At 47.7% G+C, this 19,658-nt stretch overlaps 1 protein-coding gene across 11 annotated transcripts in view; it reads right to left on the bottom strand.

Moving 5' to 3' along the window:
* Positions 1-11,288, bottom strand: part of RBBP6 (RB binding protein 6, ubiquitin ligase) — a 28,381-nt gene extending 17,093 nt beyond the window's left edge. For 5 of the 11 annotated variants that reach the window (XM_061474050.1, XM_061474055.1, XM_061474057.1 and 2 more), the window contains exons 1-4: positions 11,022-11,288; positions 5,488-5,587; positions 3,498-3,536; positions 2,816-2,852 (exon numbers count right to left, since the gene is read on the bottom strand). In XM_061474050.1, coding sequence (XP_061330034.1) covers positions 2,816-2,852; positions 3,498-3,536; positions 5,488-5,587; positions 11,022-11,187 — 342 coding nt within the window. In that variant the 5' untranslated portion in view covers positions 11,188-11,288. Of the gene's footprint in view, positions 1-2,815; positions 2,853-3,497; positions 3,537-5,487; positions 5,588-5,975; positions 6,060-11,021 lie in introns of those variants that run through there. The other 6 variants (XM_061474051.1, XM_061474061.1, XM_061474053.1 and 3 more) reach the window with 3 other exon arrangements.
* Between the last annotated feature and the right edge of the window lie 8,370 nt (positions 11,289-19,658).

Genomic DNA, 19,658 nt, shown 5'->3' with positions numbered 1-19,658 from the left:
AATGACCCTATGTTCCTGTGTCTATTCTCACCTTTAAATTTCTGCCAGTCCCTCCACTCAGTCCAGCATAAACAACATCTCCATGATACCTGCATACAACCCAGAGATAAAACTGCAGAAGAACTAGGGAGGGGACACGGGCAACCCCCCTCCCAAACCATACTCAACAGTCAGTGTACTAATTCCCATTCCACAGAAAGACTAAGCAGAAACTAATGCAAAGCAAGTGGGACAGGGGACAGAAAATGGGAGGAAAAGGCTGATCTCACTGCTGGAGTGCTACATTTAAATCACAGTGGTTTCCTAATCCCCATTAGTTTGGGCTGAACTAAAAATCCAGCCAGGAAGGGTCACACTTGTGCCTGATGGCATTAAACCAGCAGGCAGGATGCTGCACTTCTGCAGCCTCTAAGGGCAAGCATCAACTGGAGATCCCTGCAGTTCCTGAAATGGGAAGACTAAACTAAAAAGGATCCATCTTCTTGCTCTGACTGTATTAAGAGTAGGACAGCAGCACAACTTTGGGTGTAGAATGACAGCTAACCTAAGAGCAAGAAACAGAGTTTGGCTTCGTGCATTCTTAAAAAAAAAAATAAATCTTAACTCATTTCCATTTTGCTGCTTTACCCTTCAACAAGAATTGGCAAGTTTTCCAGGGGTTTACTCCTGCCACACTAAGATTCAGGTTCTGCTTTCAAATACAGACAGAAATACGTGTACGAAAAACAAACCCCAAACCCCAATGAACAAACCCCCATGCTTCAGACCAGGCCCCGAGTTAGCTTTAACAGTGCTCAGTGCATTTCCACCACCAGAAGCACCTGAGACTGCAGTGCTTTTACAGTAAGAGACAGGACTTAAGAGTGATGTGAGGCTTCCACCCTCCCTATGCTACCCACAACCCAGTCCAGGTACAGCCAGAGCAAACAGAAGGGAATGGTTTGCTCTTTCATTCACTTCAATTATTTCTAACTAACACTAAGTCTTCCCTCCCACTCCATGATTTTCTCTTTTTTGATGTATCTATGTTAGCTTATGGTAAGATGCTACTTAGAAATGTAATACAGACATGCCAGGGAACACACAAGGCTAAAAGAACGTTAACTTTATTTATGAACATGTGATTTGTGTTTATACACATGCTAGTAAACAAAAAGAAAAGTAACTGTTTTCAAGAAATAAAAACCCATTGGAATTAGATCAAATCCTGTAAAAGTGGTTTACATAAATGCATTACATTAACTACTAGGGTCACTGGGCAAACTATCTCCAACTCACAATGAGAGGCATTCATGTCCAAAAAGGAATTTGAATCAATCAGCAATAGAATTACGGATGCAGATTTGGACTTGGTGGTTTTAGACCTACACACACAAGTTTTCAATTTGCAGTTGTTGGATGGCATTCCGTGAGAATCAGAGGCTGTATCCTTCACAGAACACAGACCCTGACTTCATCAATTTCTACATCAAGGTATCCTAAGAGCTTATCAAATGGTCAGATCCAATGATCCAGGGTTAGTGTAATGCCTCACACCAGTCTAGTGAAGGAAAAGCAGATATACTTGAAATAAAGATGAAAAATAAAAAGCACCAAGTCGTAACTTTTATACTGTAAGGACTATTTCAAAACGAGCATTTACACATCATATTTGACCCGAGAGGCAAATCAAGATCTAGACCATTAGCAGCCGAGTATTTCTGTGTGTTACTTATAGTTTAGCAGCAGACAACAGTGTTTTCAAACCTGAAAAATGCTCCCCCTTTTCCAAACGCAAACTCAAAGTGGTGGTATACTAAAGAAAGGCTTAACCTTTGGGAGACGAAAGCAGCACCCAACCCTGAAGTCACCCAGACCCAAAAATGTACTGCAGGCAGTGCAGAAAAACAACAGGGGTTTTTACCCAGCAATGCACCAGGCTCTGCCCTTGTGCCAGAATTTGTTTTAGGTATTTTCATTTGCAAACTATGAAACAGCTTCATCAGGTAAAGGGAAAAGAGCAAAGGCAGAACTTTAGAATACCACTTTGTGTAGCAACGATATTTAAATTCATGGCAATCTATTAAAGACATTCAGGTACTCAGAGGGGCCCAGACAGTATCACCTTAGTTACACAGTTTCAGGACAAATGCCCAAGTATTTAAGGACATGAAAAGGAATCAATTCAGCTGCACAGAACTGTCCTCAGAACGTACGGGATATGTAGGGGTTGGGATTTGTTTGAACCCCCAGGTCAGAAGGAATAGCACCAAGGTTAACAACAGCGGTTTCTCAGTGGTTTTTGATCACATCTTCAAAAACCATTAGGCAAAAAAAAAAAAAAAGAAAAAAAGAAGTATTTGAAACGAAAAGCTAAGTGATACAATGTGAAAATGGCAAAAGTACACTCCAAACAACTTTTATTGCAAGAAACAAAAAGCACACAACAACCTATACAAACATACATATTACTAGCTATAGACAGACAGATGTAGAACATGGCACCATGTTCAACTGTGCAAACCTCCAACCGCCAGGATCTGAACCCGAGCGCACAGAATCTGTACAACACAGAGTCATACAGGAATAGTCTATCATATGCAATAGGAAATACAATCCAGTACTAGCACAAATACCAGTATTCACATTGGAACTGTGCAAATAATGGCATTACTCAGTTTTTACTATGCTGAATCAAATACATTGTATTTACAACAAACACTATATTTTACTGGAAAATAGATTAAGTTAATGTTTGGAAAATTAATAAAAGGCTATGTTGTGTAAAATTAAGTGCAGTGTGTAGAAAAAAGTGTGAGATTGGGTTTTTACATACTGCTTTTGATGTTCCACTCACTGGCTCAGTTCGACTTCTAGAAGAAGAAATAAAGGTGATCAGAATTTAAAATAAAGCACTGGTACCCAACATAAAACAGATGATAAAACCTGAACATCAAACCATCAAGTCCCTATAGGCTAGGGAATGTGGAAATTTATTCATATACATAAACTGTTCTCTCTTGGTACATTCAGAGCAACTAAAAACCCACCAAATATCACATTTGTACTTTGTCAGCAATTACTCTGAGACTTACAGATATAGAACACAACAGTGCAAGAGGAAGTCCTCATTTTGTCTGCTACACAAGTATCAAAAATAGGAAGCCTGTATCACAGTTTTGTGTTCTTAAATAATCAACTGTCAAGCTATGAAGGTCACTTTAGCCAATCTGTACATCCTTAGTGTTACAACCAGGTGCCAGAGACAGCACTTCAATTCCTAAGACAGAACAGTGAGAGTCTTAACACCATGAAGTGCAAGCTCACTTCAGTGAAAAACCTCAGTCATCTGACAAAGAAAGAACAAAACTGTTGGCAGCTTAGTCTATACAACAGTGTTTCTTTGTGGAAGCCCAAGCACTGTGTTCAGATATCTACCGTATTTAGCCATGAAAGCACCAAAATACTAAACGTGTTACATATGCTATATTGACTAAAAATAGTAGTAGAAATGTCACCTGAAAGCAGTTTCTAGGGTTTTGTGCGATTTAGGAGTCCTGTGACAGAAAAAAAGGTCTTAATTGCCAGAATTTGCTTTAAGATCATCTTGAAAATGCTACAGTATTTTAGGAAATATTTATTACATTTGAAAACCTGCTGAGATTCCACATACTCATCAATCTGTACCTGCATGCTATTCATCATGAACCAGACATGCAACCACGGAGATGGTTAACAAACAATGCACACATCATCCAAAGCGTCCCATGAGCAGAGGCAATTTAAAAGCTGCTGCTGTGGAATTTATGTACAAAGAGAAAGGCTCGTGCTTCCTGCCACTGCTAGAACACCCTCAGGCTCCCAATTACAGCCACGTACCCCCTGAAGATGAGGAAGTACAAGGAAATACTTTGGATTACCACACTGTGGTTGCTTCATCCATTTACCTTGAATAGTAGAAGGTGAGTAAAGCATTTCTGAAGGCCTCTCCAGCGTTACAGCAGACCTTCACCATTCCTAAGCATTTAACACTCTACCAGTTGGTTCTGCAATGTTCCCAGCTGCAGGAATAGGAAGCTGATCTGCCTGGTTAATTTTCAACAGCAGTGCCATTCTTTCCTTATCCCATACAAACAACGTATGCCTGTGATCTTTGCTGCCTGCAGCACCTATCTTCTTGCTTTAGGGCAGCATTACAATACCAGAGGAGGGAGGGTGCCATCCAACCCAAAAGGGAGGATGCACTGACAAGACAGCACTAAGCACACGTATTTAAATTGACTCCCCAAACAAGGCCACATTTATAAGCACAATGCTGTGGCCTCCAGAATTACTAGGTAGTGCCTGAGAGCAACAACTGCTGCTGTAATATGCCCAAAATTTACATGCAGAGCCATGCTGAATTAATTCAGGGCTTTTTGCCTGCAAATGCTTCATGGGTACCAGGATGCTGCTGTACTGTTTGTTTGAGTCAGACTGTAACTCATCAGTCTATTTACTGAGAACCAACATGGGAAAGACATGGCAAAACCACAAGCTAGTATCATCTACTGATTGTGGGGGAGAGGTGTGTCTTTCAGAGGGCTGGAAAACATGACCACTCAAACAGTGCTGATGTAGCTGATACAGAAATGGTCCGTATGAATACATAAGTGACAGCAGTAATGCTGTTGTCAGGATTGCATGTGAATAGCTGTAACTTTCATCAATACATTTGATGCTCTGTCTTTCATAAATCTTAAGAACTCGGAATTAAAAGCTGGAGCACAGATACCAGCTTAAGGCAAAAACAGACTTAGGAAGGTAACTAGTTACATTTGGTAACGTGCTAAACTGCTTCCCGAGTCTCAGGTTTGGAAAGGACTAACTATTCCTTCATAATACTCGCACAAAAGGCGACGCACTTCAGGATATTGTTGTTCTCTTGCCCAAAATGGACACTGCCTTTAAGATAGTAATAGGAATCACTTAGGAATGAAATTATTATGTGCATGGTTTGCCAGCTGGCAAGCCTTGGTCTTTTCTCTACAGCTACTACGTAAAAACCCACACTTGGGGTGGAAGAATATTGCCATACCCCAATCTCCTCTCCCAGATGCAACATACAGCCAAACACTGAGAATCGGACTCTTCTAGATGAGAATAAGCCACAAATTCACACTAAAATGCGTTATCTGTCTTTACTATAAATGCAAACACATAGAATAAGGAATCTCCCCAAGTAGAGGAAATAGGATCTACAACCTGGCTCTCAGCAAAATCAACTCCAAAACCAAACCCCATAGAATCACCTTACAGGTTGCCAGTGTTGAGGTTTGCACCCCGTGTACCAGCAGGGCTAAAAATGCTAAGTCTACTTTGGGACATATATTAAAACCTACCCCATTCCCACAAAAACTACTATCAGCTTTAACAAGAAAGATACAATCTGAATGCCTCTATAAACTAAGATAAACTGTAAGTTCACCCACTGAAACCCTGCTCAGTAAATGCTTTATTGACACTCACATAACGTATGTTTTGCTGGTAGCTTTCACTCCGCCAATAGGGATTCTTCTCACAATTACAGATGAGTTCTTCGGAATCAGGGCATTATCATCTGTGTACTCTGAAACCAACATAAAACCAAACAAACATTAATCAATTTGTAAGAATATATACAGCTATCACTCAGCACTTCAGAGAATCCCTTTACTGATCTAAAAGCAAAATTTTAGGTGTAGCATTGCACTTTTACTGTCTCATCACACTGAAAGTACATTTCAAGAAAGCTTCAGGTTGGGTAATCAAGCACAAACAACAAAATCTTTTTCTTTTTATTTATCATTTTTTAATAGTTTGAATGCCAACAGCAAAATCTCCTTACAGGTCACTAAAGGAGAGTCTGCTAGTGCAGCGGGTGGTCTTTCCTCATCTAGCTGAAGTTGCTTTGGCTGCTGTTAAGGCTGCAAAACCAACAGATCTCTGGGGAAAACCAGGTCATAGCAAAGTCTCACCTGCACAGAGGGTTCTGAAGTGTGACTCACTTGCCCTGCACAAGGCTAAAGCGTGAAAACTCCATGCCACTGCTTTCACTGTTAACCAAGTGCAATTCACCTGTGCTGCTAGTGCAGAACACAGAAGGGAGCCCCCATCTCCTTTTCTTGGAGCTTAACCCATCAACAACCACGCCTCCCAACTGCTCAGTCAGTGTACAGTGAAATGGAGTTAGTTCTGTGAAGGGACCTGATACCAGCTGGCTGCAATACCTTTATTTTTCCTTTGACTCAATTCATTGAACTCATTTTGGTGATGAAATGTTATTAAATATAGGCTAAAGGGTTAACTGGTTATTTTTCAAACAGGAAAGAACTAAAGCTGGAGTGCTGCTCCTGAGGTCCCTTGAAATTTGTGTTTGCTTGGTTTGAATTTAACAAATGCCGGCTCAGTCTAACAGTTCTTGGACTAAACTGGCAGCTCCCAGCAGGAAGCTGTTCCCTGCAGGCAGCAGCATCCCCCAGCAGAGACTTGGCAACCTCCAGGACCTGCAAAGCAGCGTCACTGCTTTACCACATGACTCCACATCTGCAAAGCCACCAGTGGCATCATGCTCAACAAGGCTACTCCTCACATTTGTTCAAGCTTCAACAGAAAGGGTTCAAAGTAGCTGGAGGCAACAACGTTGCTGATTCTTATTCCCCTGACAGCATAAAACTCGTTTTACTGCCAGTGATGGCCAGTAAGTGGCACTGGGCTTTCGTCAATCTGACCTGTGATTAAACATAAGGATTCAATTAACTCAGGAAGCTTACAAAGGCAAAGGAAAATTTGGATGCTAAAGTCAAAAGCAGAAGAAACAGAACAGTCTAAAGCCTGCTGTATGTTCTACAAGAAAGCAGTATGCTTGAAAGTCAAAGGAAAGCAGTATTTCAAGGAAGAAATGGAGGCAGACAAGAGCTGCCCTACACTGATTTAGAAATCTTAAGCCAACAATTGCGTTAGTGTCCACAAACTTCTTCCTGCAGCAAACAGCTCAGGTTATGCTCTGAAGGTAACACTGCTTCACATTTAATGCATGATTTAAAAACCCCACTTTTAAATTCAGCTGTAATTTTGAAAATCTGCTGGTTTTAGTACGGTGTGTCACACATTTGCTATGAACAAGGTACTGAAAAAGTTCCTACTTTATTTCATGGCCTGCTTTAATCCACCATTTTGAGTCTGACAGCACTGCAAAAACACTGTCTACAGAAGTATTTTCACCCAGATACAGCAGACAAGAAACTCACTAAAACAGACATCATCAGAAGGCAAGCCTGGGTGTGAAACAACAAAGAAAAGCCTTTACCAGGCTTAGGTGCTTTGCAACCAGCTATTATGCTGCTGGGGGAATGATTTGCAGAGTAAGAGACAAAAATGACTACTCACATGCCAGACTGTCTCTGCTGGGGAAGAGAGTAACTGCCAAGCACACATTTTCTCTCCAGTGCTTAAAAATCTGCTCTCTCATGATGTACCTTTTTAACTCTGTTCTGCTCAGCACCAATGGGACACTGCGACAAAGAAATCATCTCTGTAGCTGGCACCGAAGGCACTGCCTTGAAACATCCCCAGTAATCCTGCCCAGACTGCTATTTCTGGCATTTCAGCTTCCACCGGAATAGGTATCAATGATCTCACCTACAACTGGGATATCATAATTCCTTGAATGAGCTAGTTCAGTAGGCCAAGCAGTTCATGGAACTTGCATTTGCATTACAATTATACAGTGCTGTGCTCCAAAAGAGCACCTATGTTGCTCTGAAAGGACAAGTCAACCAAATCTAACATACTTTCAATCATCAATCTGATTACATAGACTGCTTGGGCCAAGGTCCCAAACCCGCTGGTGACAGAGCCAAAGCACCAGGTGAGCTCCACTGGAACATGATGGGTTTTAAACAGGTACGTGACCTGCCTCCAACCCCACCAGGCAAACAGGAACTCTACGTCCTTCCTGAAAGCTCCACAGAATAATGCTGCATGGCAGCCTGGGAATTCACCACACTGAGCTGGAACGAAAGCAATGCCCCAGACTAGCACTGCACCATGGAACAGCATAGCAAAGGGCTGGGTTTAAAACTTGCTTAAAAGTCTTCCCTAAAATGCTATGTTGGCAGAGTGCTGAAGGCATCCCAGCAGACAGACAAATGTCAGGTGCGAGACCAAGTGACTTCATTCACAGTCAGCATGAGCTTGTCTTGAAGACATCACATGGTGGCACTACTAAAACGGTCAAGTGCACACTCCCAACACTGAACTCAGGCAAGTTCTGAGCTCAAGAGACAAGTCTCAGAAGAGCACCCTTTGCCCTTCAGATGATTCCTCTAACACCAGTTCAGAGTCCCAGGTTTAGTTTTCTATATCATTTTGCTCGACAAGGAGAACAGCACACTTCCCAAGTGTTTTGAGTCAGAATGTTACAGGATTTGCAGTTCTTCCACAATACTGGGAAAGCATCTACTACAAAAGACAGGTCAAGGAATTCAGATTAAATTGAGAGAAGGGGAGTTTAAACCCATCACTCGATATATTCAGAATGAGTATCTTTTTGAAGGGAATTCTGCTTTTACAGAACATGCTTATAGAGTAAGCACAGAGGACACCCACCCGGTTAGACAGGCCCCAGCCACTCATTCTTTCCCAGCATCTTAAAAAGAGCCAAAAAAGCTCAAAATCCTGTTTACTTTTAGCTTTTATTACCACATATCCATCATGAAAAGTAACAGTTACTGATCCATAAAAGCTCAGAGCACTTGGAAAAACCAGAACAAATTGGTCATCTTCATTCAAGGTTCACTTTGTTCTTTCCAAGATCACACCAACATTCAGTCCAGACTCCTGCACAGAGTTGTGGTATGCCCACAAGCAAGCACTCCAAACATCCCACTGAGGCAGAATATCCTGGTCTAGTTTTTTTTCCTTTATCTTCTGAAGGAGAGTTTAGGCATCAAATCTGATTGATAAAAACTGAAATTCATGGTTATGCATATAAACCAAAAATTTGGCATATATATAGCGCTGAAATGTATTCTGCAGCCTTGCTCTGAAAACTACTGGGGGATTTTTGTGTTTGCACAGAGAAATGCCCTTATAAAAGCTTCAGTAAGTACCTGTGTCACTAATCTGTAATTTGGAGTTTGATACTGATTTTTCAAAAGTCAAAGTGCAACACAACTGACCCAGAGAAGGATCCCGTCCCTGTTACACAAGAGCCATGCTCTTTGGCGTATGAAAGATATACCTTCCTTAGCTTCACCTTCAGGCAACATCACATGGAACAGAACCTAGTGAAGCAGATGCTTGCTCTCCACTGGATTCTGATTACGTAGAGAACCAAAGCAACAACCTCTGCTGAACTGCATTGTGGGTACTGGAGGGCCGTTTTACGGGGTAGCATATTTAAGAGCATGATTTTATCATCTATAATCTTTCCTTCCTGCCCTTCACCTGCTGTAACACTGGCCTATTTCAGAACATGTTTTAGTTCTGGTGATGATAACTGGGCTCCATCACAGTTCACCACCATCCAACATTCTGGTTTCAAGGCTGCTTTACCCAGCCTAGCCTGCTACAGAAGTGACGTCAAGCAGTGGCCATTCAGGCTGCCAGTGCTGGGATGCTGCAAGTACAGCAGTAACTGAAGAGAAACCCCAGAGTCCCCTCTGCAGCAAAGCCCTTCATGAAAGTTTTCAACAGCTCTTGACAATTTTATTCCGTGCTACTGGAACAATTCAAGACTTCTGAAGTGCATCTCTACCTACGCACATCACACAAGCCAATAGCATCCTTGAGGCCCCAAAGTTGTGCTGTTGAGTCTCTTCACAGAAATTCTCCTCAAAACAGTTTAAGGATCTGTAGATAAAGCATAAGCTTTAAGCCCAACCACTTTAAAGGCTGGGGCTGAAGTTGCAGTTACTGCAGCAAACACATTATTCTGTTTTAATATTTCAAGCAGGAAGAGGCGAAAAAACCCACCAGCACCTGTTTTAAAGAAAAGACTGTTGTAGGAGTGGCACAGAAGCACAGGGGGAGAAATGAACAAGTGAAACCACTTTACAAGTCTTTCTATTTCTGAGAAGTCACTTCCCAAAGTCTTTAATCACTTGCAAATTTATCAACACGGCAAATGACCAATCTGAAATATCACAGTAAGAGGAAACCCTTATCATGGCTGAGAATCAAGTGCCATTTCTTAGATTTAAAAGAAGTTATGACTTCTGAGAACATTTCTTACGTATGTTCACCATAAATGCTCTGCCACAGAGCTCCAGGGCTGCCCTGACGTGGCTAACACACAGTACCAGGGGAAATAAAAAAACATGGAAAAAGGTTAAGAGATGAATAAATGAATAATGAGGCTCAACAGCGTCTGAATGACAACGTCTTTGATGTAGAAAAGTTACATTAACAAGAAATTCCAGAGTGTAACTGAGACACTCAGGTGCAAGATGGCTTTAAAGGGCCTGGAGAAATCTTAACTCACAGATAAACTCTGGATCCAAAACGCTGCTAGTGAGCACTTTCTGCAACAGGCACAAAACTAGTTTTCCCATGAAGCGTGGGGTAAAGGACGCTGAAAACAATACCGAGCCAACAAAACCACTTTTCAAATCAGCCATCTCTTCTATTTCCACACCTGCAAGCTTTCTCCTCCAGATTAAAAAGAAACCTGGCAGGTTTGTTATTATCCTCCTCCATTTCCGCATTATTTTTCCCAGAAGATTTCCAGGAAACCCAAACTTTGGTAAGCCCTGTATGTAGCACATCAACCACGTATTCCTCCACGCCTAGCCCCGCATCTGAAGCGCGGAGCCGGAGGTGCTTGTCACGACTACAAAGGAACAGCTCCGCGAGGCCTCGACACCCGGCACCGCTACCGACCGCGGCCGAACCGCGTTATCGCTCCCACCCCGCTTTATTCTCGCGGTCCCTCCCGCCCGCCGGCGGGCAGGGCCTCGCCTCATGCTCGGGGCCGAGCCACAAAGCGCGGCTCCCGCAGGCCGCGCCGCCGCCCCACGCACCTTCTTTGGTCTGGGCGTTGGTGATCTGCAGGTCGCAGTCGGCCGCCTTCAGCTTCTCGCGACCCATGATCTGGCGCTTGAGGTCGCACAGGGAGATGTGGAGGCCGTCGAAGGTGACCGTGTCATAGTTGAGCTTGGACGAGAACTTGTAGTGCACGCACGACATGGTCGGAGCCGGGCCGTGCCCGCTCCTCGATGGCGCCGACAGCGGCCGTTGGCGGTGCGGCCTCCGCGCCGAGCTGGGGCCCACCGCGGGGGCCGGGCCGGGCTGTGCTCACAGGCCGCGGCGCTGGGCCATGGCCAGGCCGCGCGGCCTCAGGCACACTCAGCCGCTGGAGGCCTCAGGGCTCCATCGCGGCGGCGTGCGAGGCCCCGGCCCCCGCCCCCGCAACCACTCCGGCCCGCAGCGATGGAGCCGGGCCGCGGCGGCGGCTCCGGCCGGGCTCCTCCTCGCTGCGCTGGCACGGACCCCGCGGGCCCCGGCTCCGCTCGGGCTGCGCTCGCCCCTCCCCGCGCTCCCGGGCCCTCCGCTCGCGATGGCGACTCGAGCCCCGCCGCGTCCCGCCGAGGGGTTTCCCGGCCGCAACCGCACGGGCCGCCGCGAACGCGTCACGGCGCAGGCGCAAGGGCACGAGCACGGGCGCGCCGCGCCCGCCCACGTCCTCTTAGCCCCTCCCCGCGTGCGTGCCCGCCCCACGTGACCCAGCGCATTATGACAACAGCCCACGCCCTCTCCGTCCGAGCGGTGAGCGCCCCCTAGGGGACAGTCGGTACCGGGACTGCCCCCCCCCGTGTCCCCCCAGTACCGGGCTTCTCGGTGCAAGAGGCAAGGAGCTGCTGGAGAGGGTCCAGCGGAGGCCACGAGGGTGACCGGGGTCTGGAGCATCCCTGTGCTGAGCGGAGACTGCGGGAGCTGGGTCCGGCTGGTGCAGGGCAGAGGGGATCCCATCGAAGCAGCAGCTCAAAGGCGGTGCCAGCAGCACGGTGGCAGGCTCCTTCCAGCGGTGCCCAGCGGCCGGACAAGGAGCAAAGGCCATGAACTGAACCACAACAAGTGTAACCTCCACACGAGAGGAAGAACTTCTTCCCGTGGAGGGTGGCAGAGCCCCGGCACAGGCTTCCCGGAGTTGGGGGGGGGTGTGTGTGTGTGGAGTCTCCCTCTCTGGAGACACCCAAACCCCACCAATGTGCCCTGCTCTGGGTGACCCTGCCTCGGCAGGGCTTGGACTGAGTGATCTCCAGGGTTCCCTTCCCCTCATGATGCCGTGATTCTGAGATGCAATGGCTTTGCCGTGCGGTGCTTGGTGAAGGGAGGGAAGAACCGTCCCGGCATCCCATGAGCTTCACCCTCCTGCTTTGTCCTTGGGGAGCAACAGCAGCATTCCCCTTATTTCCCTCGCTGGTGAGCAATGTGCGCAGGAGATCATGAGGTTTACATTCCTGCTCGGAAGCAACAGTGTGACCCCATCAGAGGAGCAATCCCCGTGCCGCTGTCCTGCAGAGCTGGCAGCACCCGGGGCAGGAGGCACAGGGCACAGAGGACAAAAACACCAGGGGAAGATAAAAGTGCTCTGTCCTTGTGCCTGCATCTCAGAATGCCCCATGGGAACACAATCGGCTGAATTCCCCACTGCCAAATGGCTGACACGCAACCGAGCATCACCCTGAGAGCAGAGACCTGGCACAGTGACTGATAAACCAAACAAGAGCAGGTTTCAGTCCGCTGTTTCCAAGGGAAGAATGGTTCATCTGGATGAGAAAAAGAAATTGATTAGAACAGGGAACAGAACTTGAGCAGTAATAAGGAAGTTAAACATGTGCTAACAGCAAAATAAACAGCATGAGGGCAGAATAATCATTATCATCTTACAGTTTTCATTATGCAGGCAATGACTGTGACTTAAGATATCTATTAATGCTTTGTTATGCAGATTATTGCTTTTTTAAAGGAGCTATTTGTTATTTCCACAAATCTATGACGCACACTTCTCTTCCTTTCCAGGCATCTAAGCTTTTTATAAGACCAAGTCATTTATACTGTGCACATTTCTGTATGAACCCTCATTTTTCCTCTACCAGTTATCTGCCCACTAATACACTGCAGAAAAATAAGTTATACAATTAGTCACCTTCTTGTGGGCTTCATACTTCTATTAATGTCATGATTGAACCCCCAACTGTTTCGACTTATGTACTGGTTGCACGTCCACCCATTTATTCAAACTCCCAATCCATCACTTTACAAATGTTCATTTTCTAACCCTCTGGCCGCAAGCATTTAAAGAGAAAACCTTTGGAACCTGTGTAGTGCTATTGCAAACAAATCAGTCCGATGACAAGTACATTGTTAAGGTGAAAATAGGGAAGGCTTGGAAAAAAAACACTTCTCATCTAAAATGTCTGTGAGGCTTCTTATATCTGAACCCTACAATTGCCACTTAGGGTTTTCCTCCCCTCCAGGGTAAAAGGATCTGCATGAACAAGGGTACCTGGAGTCTCCATACTGAGTAGGTTCCATTTTGAACAATTTGCCTGCTTAGAGAGCGGGGAGGAGATTGACTTGGATTTAGTTTCAGTTATCAGAGAACATCGTCATTCCCAGATTGCTGTTTCTTAAACCAGCTTCCACTGAGTACCAGGTGTATGTGCTGTGGATCACCCTGGACTGATGCGCTGTGAGTCAGCTATGGGCAGAGCCATACCATGCTGCACTGCACTGTACACACAGCACATCCCACGCCAGGGCTTTGGAGCTGGATGAGCTTTAAGGTCACTTCCAACCGAAACCAGTCTGGGATTCTGTGATTCAATGGAGCCCTGCCTTAGAGTCTGCTCACGCAGGCAGGAGCTGACACATCCGAGGTGACCGGCGGCTTTACACCTCCTGGTTCTCCACAGCACTGCCCAGCCCAGGTTAATCCTGCTCGAGTCCAGCAGAACCTGCTTGGTTGCTCCCTGCAGCATTTCAGCCGGAATGGTGATGATCTGCTGAGCTAACACTGCTCATTCGAGCTCGAGCAGGACAAGGGGTGCTTCCAGGAGCAGCCCAGCCGTGGCATCAGAGCAGTGACCACTGGCAGGAGGGTGGTGAGAGCAGCGAAAGTCAGGGCAGCATCCGCACAGGAGGATGTGTGATCGCATCCCAGCTACCCGAGATGCTGTCACAGCTTTACTTGGACAAATCCGTCTTACACCACAGGTTTGAAGTGCCCATTAAAGGATGTTTACCACGCTCAGCAGAAATGCTCATGTCATAACAATTGGCTTGCTGTTGTAGCGCGTAAGAAGGCATTCTCTGCTACCCACATTTAGAACCCTAAAAACCAATTGGGACCTCCTAGGGAGGCACAGAAATACCCTGCGGCTTTCAGAGGGAGCAGGGGTATGTTCTGAAAGTCATTCGAAAATGAGAGCAGCGTTAAGGCTTGGTGTGCCCTGAACACCTGCTGGCATCAGGACTGGCTTTGTGGCTTTACGTTGGTTCTGTAACTGTAATTTAACTCTTTTGCTTCCAATGCACTCAGCAGCACGTTGCTGTCCAAGTTCTTCAAGGAAGTTAACCCAAGTTATGCTGTCAGTTTTATAGGTCATACACATTAATTGAAAAAGAGCAATAAAGAGAAACTATACTTTAAAATGTGGTTTTGGTGTTTTCCCATTACAGATTATGAGGAGCTGTGCAGGGAACATCCTGTTTACCACTTTCTTGCTTTAGAAACAGCTTACCCATGCCCAGCTCTGCTGCGCTGCATCAATCCCCTCTTGCTGAGTCCCTGAAACGCACAAGTGCTCTGAGCAAGGGCTGGGCCAGGATTGTTCCTGGGGGCCTGCAGAGCACCTCATGTACCGCTGAACAATAGAAAAAGCAGCCAAAAGACTGCTCAAAACCAGGAAGGGTGAACTATTTCTGGTAGCTTCTGAGCCCCATGAGCAAGGACACGCAAATAAGCAGGCTGGCACAATGGGAAGGTGCGTTTGTATTTCCTGCTTCGGTTTGCTTTGTTAGGAGCAAAGTGTTCTGTTTGCTTGTTGGTTTTTCCCTTAGCTGCGAGTTCTGCGCAGAAGAGGACCCAGCATTGCCATGAGCACCCAGGGGCTGCACGATGGGAGCCATAGACTGAGGGCACACGTGGCCGGTTGGGCTGGAATGGCCACATTGCTCTCCAAGGCACGGTTGTGAGGCTCAGAGTCATCAGTCGGGCTTCCAAGGTAGCACAGCCGCTGTGGAAAGGCACTGGTTAAAGTCAGCTACAATTAAGAATGACAATACCATTAGTAACTTAAATACCCAAAGAAAACCAATCCCAAACTCTGATTCCTACCTGCTCCTGCTCACGTGTCCTTAGCTCCTGTGCCTCCACATGCACACACCGCAGACACACCAAACCCTGTCTCACCACCACATCACACCAACCTATTACCATCGATAAATCATTACATTTTGAGCACAACGATCAAAACTTGGAGCCTAGAGGGGGGTAAGAGAAGGCGTCTAATGAGACAAGAGGAACAGCATGCAAATGTCTGCACTTTGCATTGCTGAAGAATGGAAGCAAGCAGACCCTGGAACCAGTATGTGACATCTGTAGGCAGTCAGTGAACGCATTAGGGGTGGCAACACCTCCTATTCACCACGAATCCCAAACGCCAGCACAGCATGAAAGAGGGAGGAACATGCCTTGAGAGAGCCCTCTATGAAAACCCACCCCTCCAGGTTTCTTTCCATAGACAATAGTATCAGCTGAGAAGGAAACCCAGACTTTTGCTTATCTCTGCCACTGTGACTTGAGGAACTTTGTCAGAACCAGACCCAGGCTAATCAGAGCACATCCTCTTGGTTTTGGTTGTTCTGCCATTGTCCTGACTGAGGACTGAAACAAACCAAAACGGGTTTTCTGGTTTGGTTTGCCTCAGAACAGGCACTGCCTAGTGAACACATGGGAAGTGTGCTGATGACCCAGCTGGGGAGCTGTGAACCCTCCAGTTACTCCCAGAACAACACAGAATGATTACGGGATCAAGAAGCAGAATTCCCTTATTTTGTGCCCAGCCTGAATCATTGCCCCTTCTGCTGGGAGAGTGAAGAAGGAGCTTGGCTGTGACATTTGTACCCGTGCCTGGGAACTGGACAAAGGCCACAAGCTCCTTTTCCTCCACAGCTGCCCAGTGGTTGTCCAGGATGGCCATTATCTACTTGTCTGTGCCCAAAGCAGTTACCCAGACGTGGAAACTGGTTTTGTTAAAGCTTCACCTCCAGCATCTCCCTGTCATCCCATAAACCACAGTCACCTTTGCATGGAAAAATCCACCATGGTTCCAGGACAACCCATTAAAGATTAAGGATGGTGATGGCCAGGGCTGCACCACCAGCCAGCCATCTACAACTGGAGTGATGCCCTGCACAGGGCACTGCATCAGGGTGCTGGTACTCAGATGATGTATCAGCATCGTACATCACCACACCACCATTGCTCTGCTGATGGATGGCCTCTGGGGTGGCACTGGCTGGGAGAAATGGGCCCAGCAGCCCAGAAAGGTGTTATTTATTATTTTAAATGCTAATAAATGTAATGGATATCTGTGAGGAGCTGCTCTGCAGCTTATGAAGTGAAAGGGAGAAGAAATAATTAACAGGCAAAAGAGAGGACCTAGACACTGAATAGCAGTTTGATGTCACAGGCTTTGGTCTTTTTGGCAATGCTACATCTATTTCCCAAGATTAACGAGGGACTTGGCTCTCCCCACAGATTTGGTGCTGCTCCCCTGGATCACCAGAGACGCTCAGATGTTTTGGGATCACTTATACCTACAGCTGCTTTGCTATGCAGGATCTGAACAAAAATACGCCACTTCTGCTGGAATCTGGTCTTAAAGGCAATGGGGAAGGGAATTTTGTGTGGATTTTGTCCTGTTACTGCACAGAGGCACACAGGGACCCTATGGAAGCAGATGCTCTTTTAAGCCTGGCTGTGTTTCAGACCCCAGCACTGCAGAAACTGGTACTTTAATGCGTGAGTGCCACCAGAAAACACCCAGCAAAACATCACTGTGGGTCAGGCCTCATCCTGACCAACCTGTTCACTGGGGTTGTGACACATTCATGCTTTTCATCTCTAAATTGCTTCCCAACCATTAATTAAGCCTTGCAGTGCTGCAAAGCCAGGGCAGCTGGTGATGTCTGTGGTGATGGTGTGCCCAGACCTCAGAGCTGATTGCTCCCGCAGGCTTTTGGGGACACTCGGCCCCTTCCCGGTGCCCTGCTCAGAAAACAACACTTTGGATTTCCTTAAGAGAGTGTCTTTTACTGTGGTTTGTGTCCTGCGCTGCTGAAGGTGCTCATGGGCTCTCTGTGCCTTGTGTGCAAAAGATCCAGGGGCTGGGGTTGGACTCAGATACCTTCATGGCCCCGTGATGGTCTCTGTGGAGCCAGGGTCTTCTCACAGGCATGGAGAGCTCCTATCGATCTCCAGTCTGGGCATCCTTTCTCATGATTTTACATGCATGTCTGAATTTACTACTAGGGAGAAGAAAATAGACCCAATCAGCTAGTCAGAGAGAAGGTGAGAGCTCATTCCTTCCTCAGCAGGGGTTTGCTATCATCACAGAATGAATCAGGAGACGCAGAACAGAACAAACTACTCCTCTCTGTGTGAACAGGGCTCTGGAGTAAAAGTGACTTTTTCTGTGCTAATCAGAGCTAATTCACCCAAGCAGTCACAAAACCCACATGAACAACTTCATTAGTAAGCTTCCTCCTAATGAGGACCACTGCTGCTCCTGCCTGGAAGCAGGCCCAGCCCCAGCACTGTGCACCCCACACAGAGCCTGTCCCTCAGGAGTGGTGCTCTACTGGGGTCATGATCCCAGCTGAAGGCGAGATCCCCTCTGCAGAGGGTTTTCCTTTGATCCTGTCCCAGACCGGTGCCATGGGATGAGCCCACCCCTGGCTCTGGCATCGGAGCCCGGATCTCTGCAACCTGACTGGTAGAGAGAGCAGCGGGCTCGGGCACAACCAACTCCCCAAGGTGGAGAGGGATCACGTCTCCCCTTCCTCTGGGGAATCCACTGGCTCTGGGAAGATGCTGTCTCGTTATGTCGCTGTCACTGACAGCGCTCAGCACCACCTCTGGATCCCATCCCTTCTCCCAGCGGGAGCAGCGCCAGGGGTGACCTTGCTGCTTGATGAATTCCCAGTCACTAATTATCCTGCTCAGCGAAAGAAGAGGCAGAACTAACTCGCCATTGCTACCTCGTGAGAGAAGGAGCTGATGCCTTTCATCAGCAGCATGAAACAGGGCTTGCAGCCCCACTGAGCCTGGAGGACGGTGGCCCATGGCCGGGAGGAGAGTGGTTTCACGTTGTGTCCAAACGCTGTCAGCAGCGTGGTGAAACTGTCTCTGGACCCTCCGTGAGCTGGGTTCGGGGTTTGCTTCTCGCTCGAGGGTTTTGCCAAGCTCCCTCCTGTGTGTCCCGCAGCAGGACCCTGCTCTGTTCCCCTGCTCGAAGCTTTGCCACGGCCCTGATGTGGGGAGCCTGGAAGTACCAGGCTGGAGGAGATGGTGCCTGCCCACCTGCTCCTGCTGCTGCGAAGGGGGGAGCGGGGCGGTGTTCCCCGGCACAGGCTGGTGGTACTCGAGCACATAAACGTGCACCAAAGTGCTCCTCAGCAAAGCCACCGAGGGCCAGCCCCGCCGCTGCCAGCGCCATCAGCAGGCTCCGGAGCCACCGCGGCGCGGGGCGAGCCAAGAGGAGCCGTGGCTCCCGGAGCTGGTGCTCCTGAAGGCTCCCAACCGGCCCCGGTCCCCGCCTGCCACTAGAGGTCATTTTAGCACCGGGATAGGGACGGGCGGCGGTGGCAGCCCCGGGGGAGCCTGGCTCAGGGGTTCGGGGGCTCAGGGTTGGAAGCATCCAGCAAAGCGCCGTTTCCAGCCGCAGAATCCCCCGGGCAGGAGCTCGCTGCTGGGAGACCCACGGAGCTTGCCGGAGACCGCCGTCCATCACCAAACTCCTCTGGTCCCCCCCAAGTGCAGTGGGTCCACAGCCGCCCGTGGTCTCTGTGAGCGGGATCCAGTGATCTCATCCTCTGCATCACTGCGATGCCCCAGTGATCACTGCAGGGAAACGTGCTGGTGCCTGCGCTGGGTGGTTGTGTCCTCTGGTAAGGGCAGGAAACTTCCCCCTGGTACCGCACAGTCACATCCAGGGGCAAGATTGGTACTGGTTTATGCACAACAGAGCCCCGTGCGCGTGGCTGTTATCAGTGCCATCCATCATTCAAGCAAGCGCAGAGAATGTGGATCCTGCACCACTGAGCAGCCTGAGCCCTCTGCGTGCAGAGCAGACACTGCCAGGCCCCAGCCAACCTGGAACACACGGCTTCTGCGCCATTCCCAGTGCCACCGTGTTCCCTGGGGCATTGGAAACGTCGTGTCTGTCCCATTGGTGCTCATCAGCCCTCTCTGCTCCTGGCTCCTTGGCGGCTCAAACCTCTCCTGCCTCCCCTCACCTCTGCCCTCTACAGCCCTTTGGCCACATCCTCACCGCACCACACATCAAAGCAAGCCCTGCTTTCCTCCTGATTCTTAGCCCTGTGACACATTTGACATCAGAGTTAATTAGAGGGGATCAAAGGCCCCT

Source organism: Pezoporus flaviventris, unplaced genomic scaffold (assembly GCF_033815535.1).
Source record: "Pezoporus flaviventris isolate CSIRO_AGI_PZ_B2104156 unplaced genomic scaffold, CSIRO_AGI_Pfla_v1 ptg000078l, whole genome shotgun sequence".
NCBI classification, from domain to species: Eukaryota; Metazoa; Chordata; class Aves; order Psittaciformes; family Psittacidae; genus Pezoporus; species Pezoporus flaviventris.
Note: the sequence above shows the minus strand (reverse complement) of the source record. Positions and strands in the feature narration are given on the sequence as shown.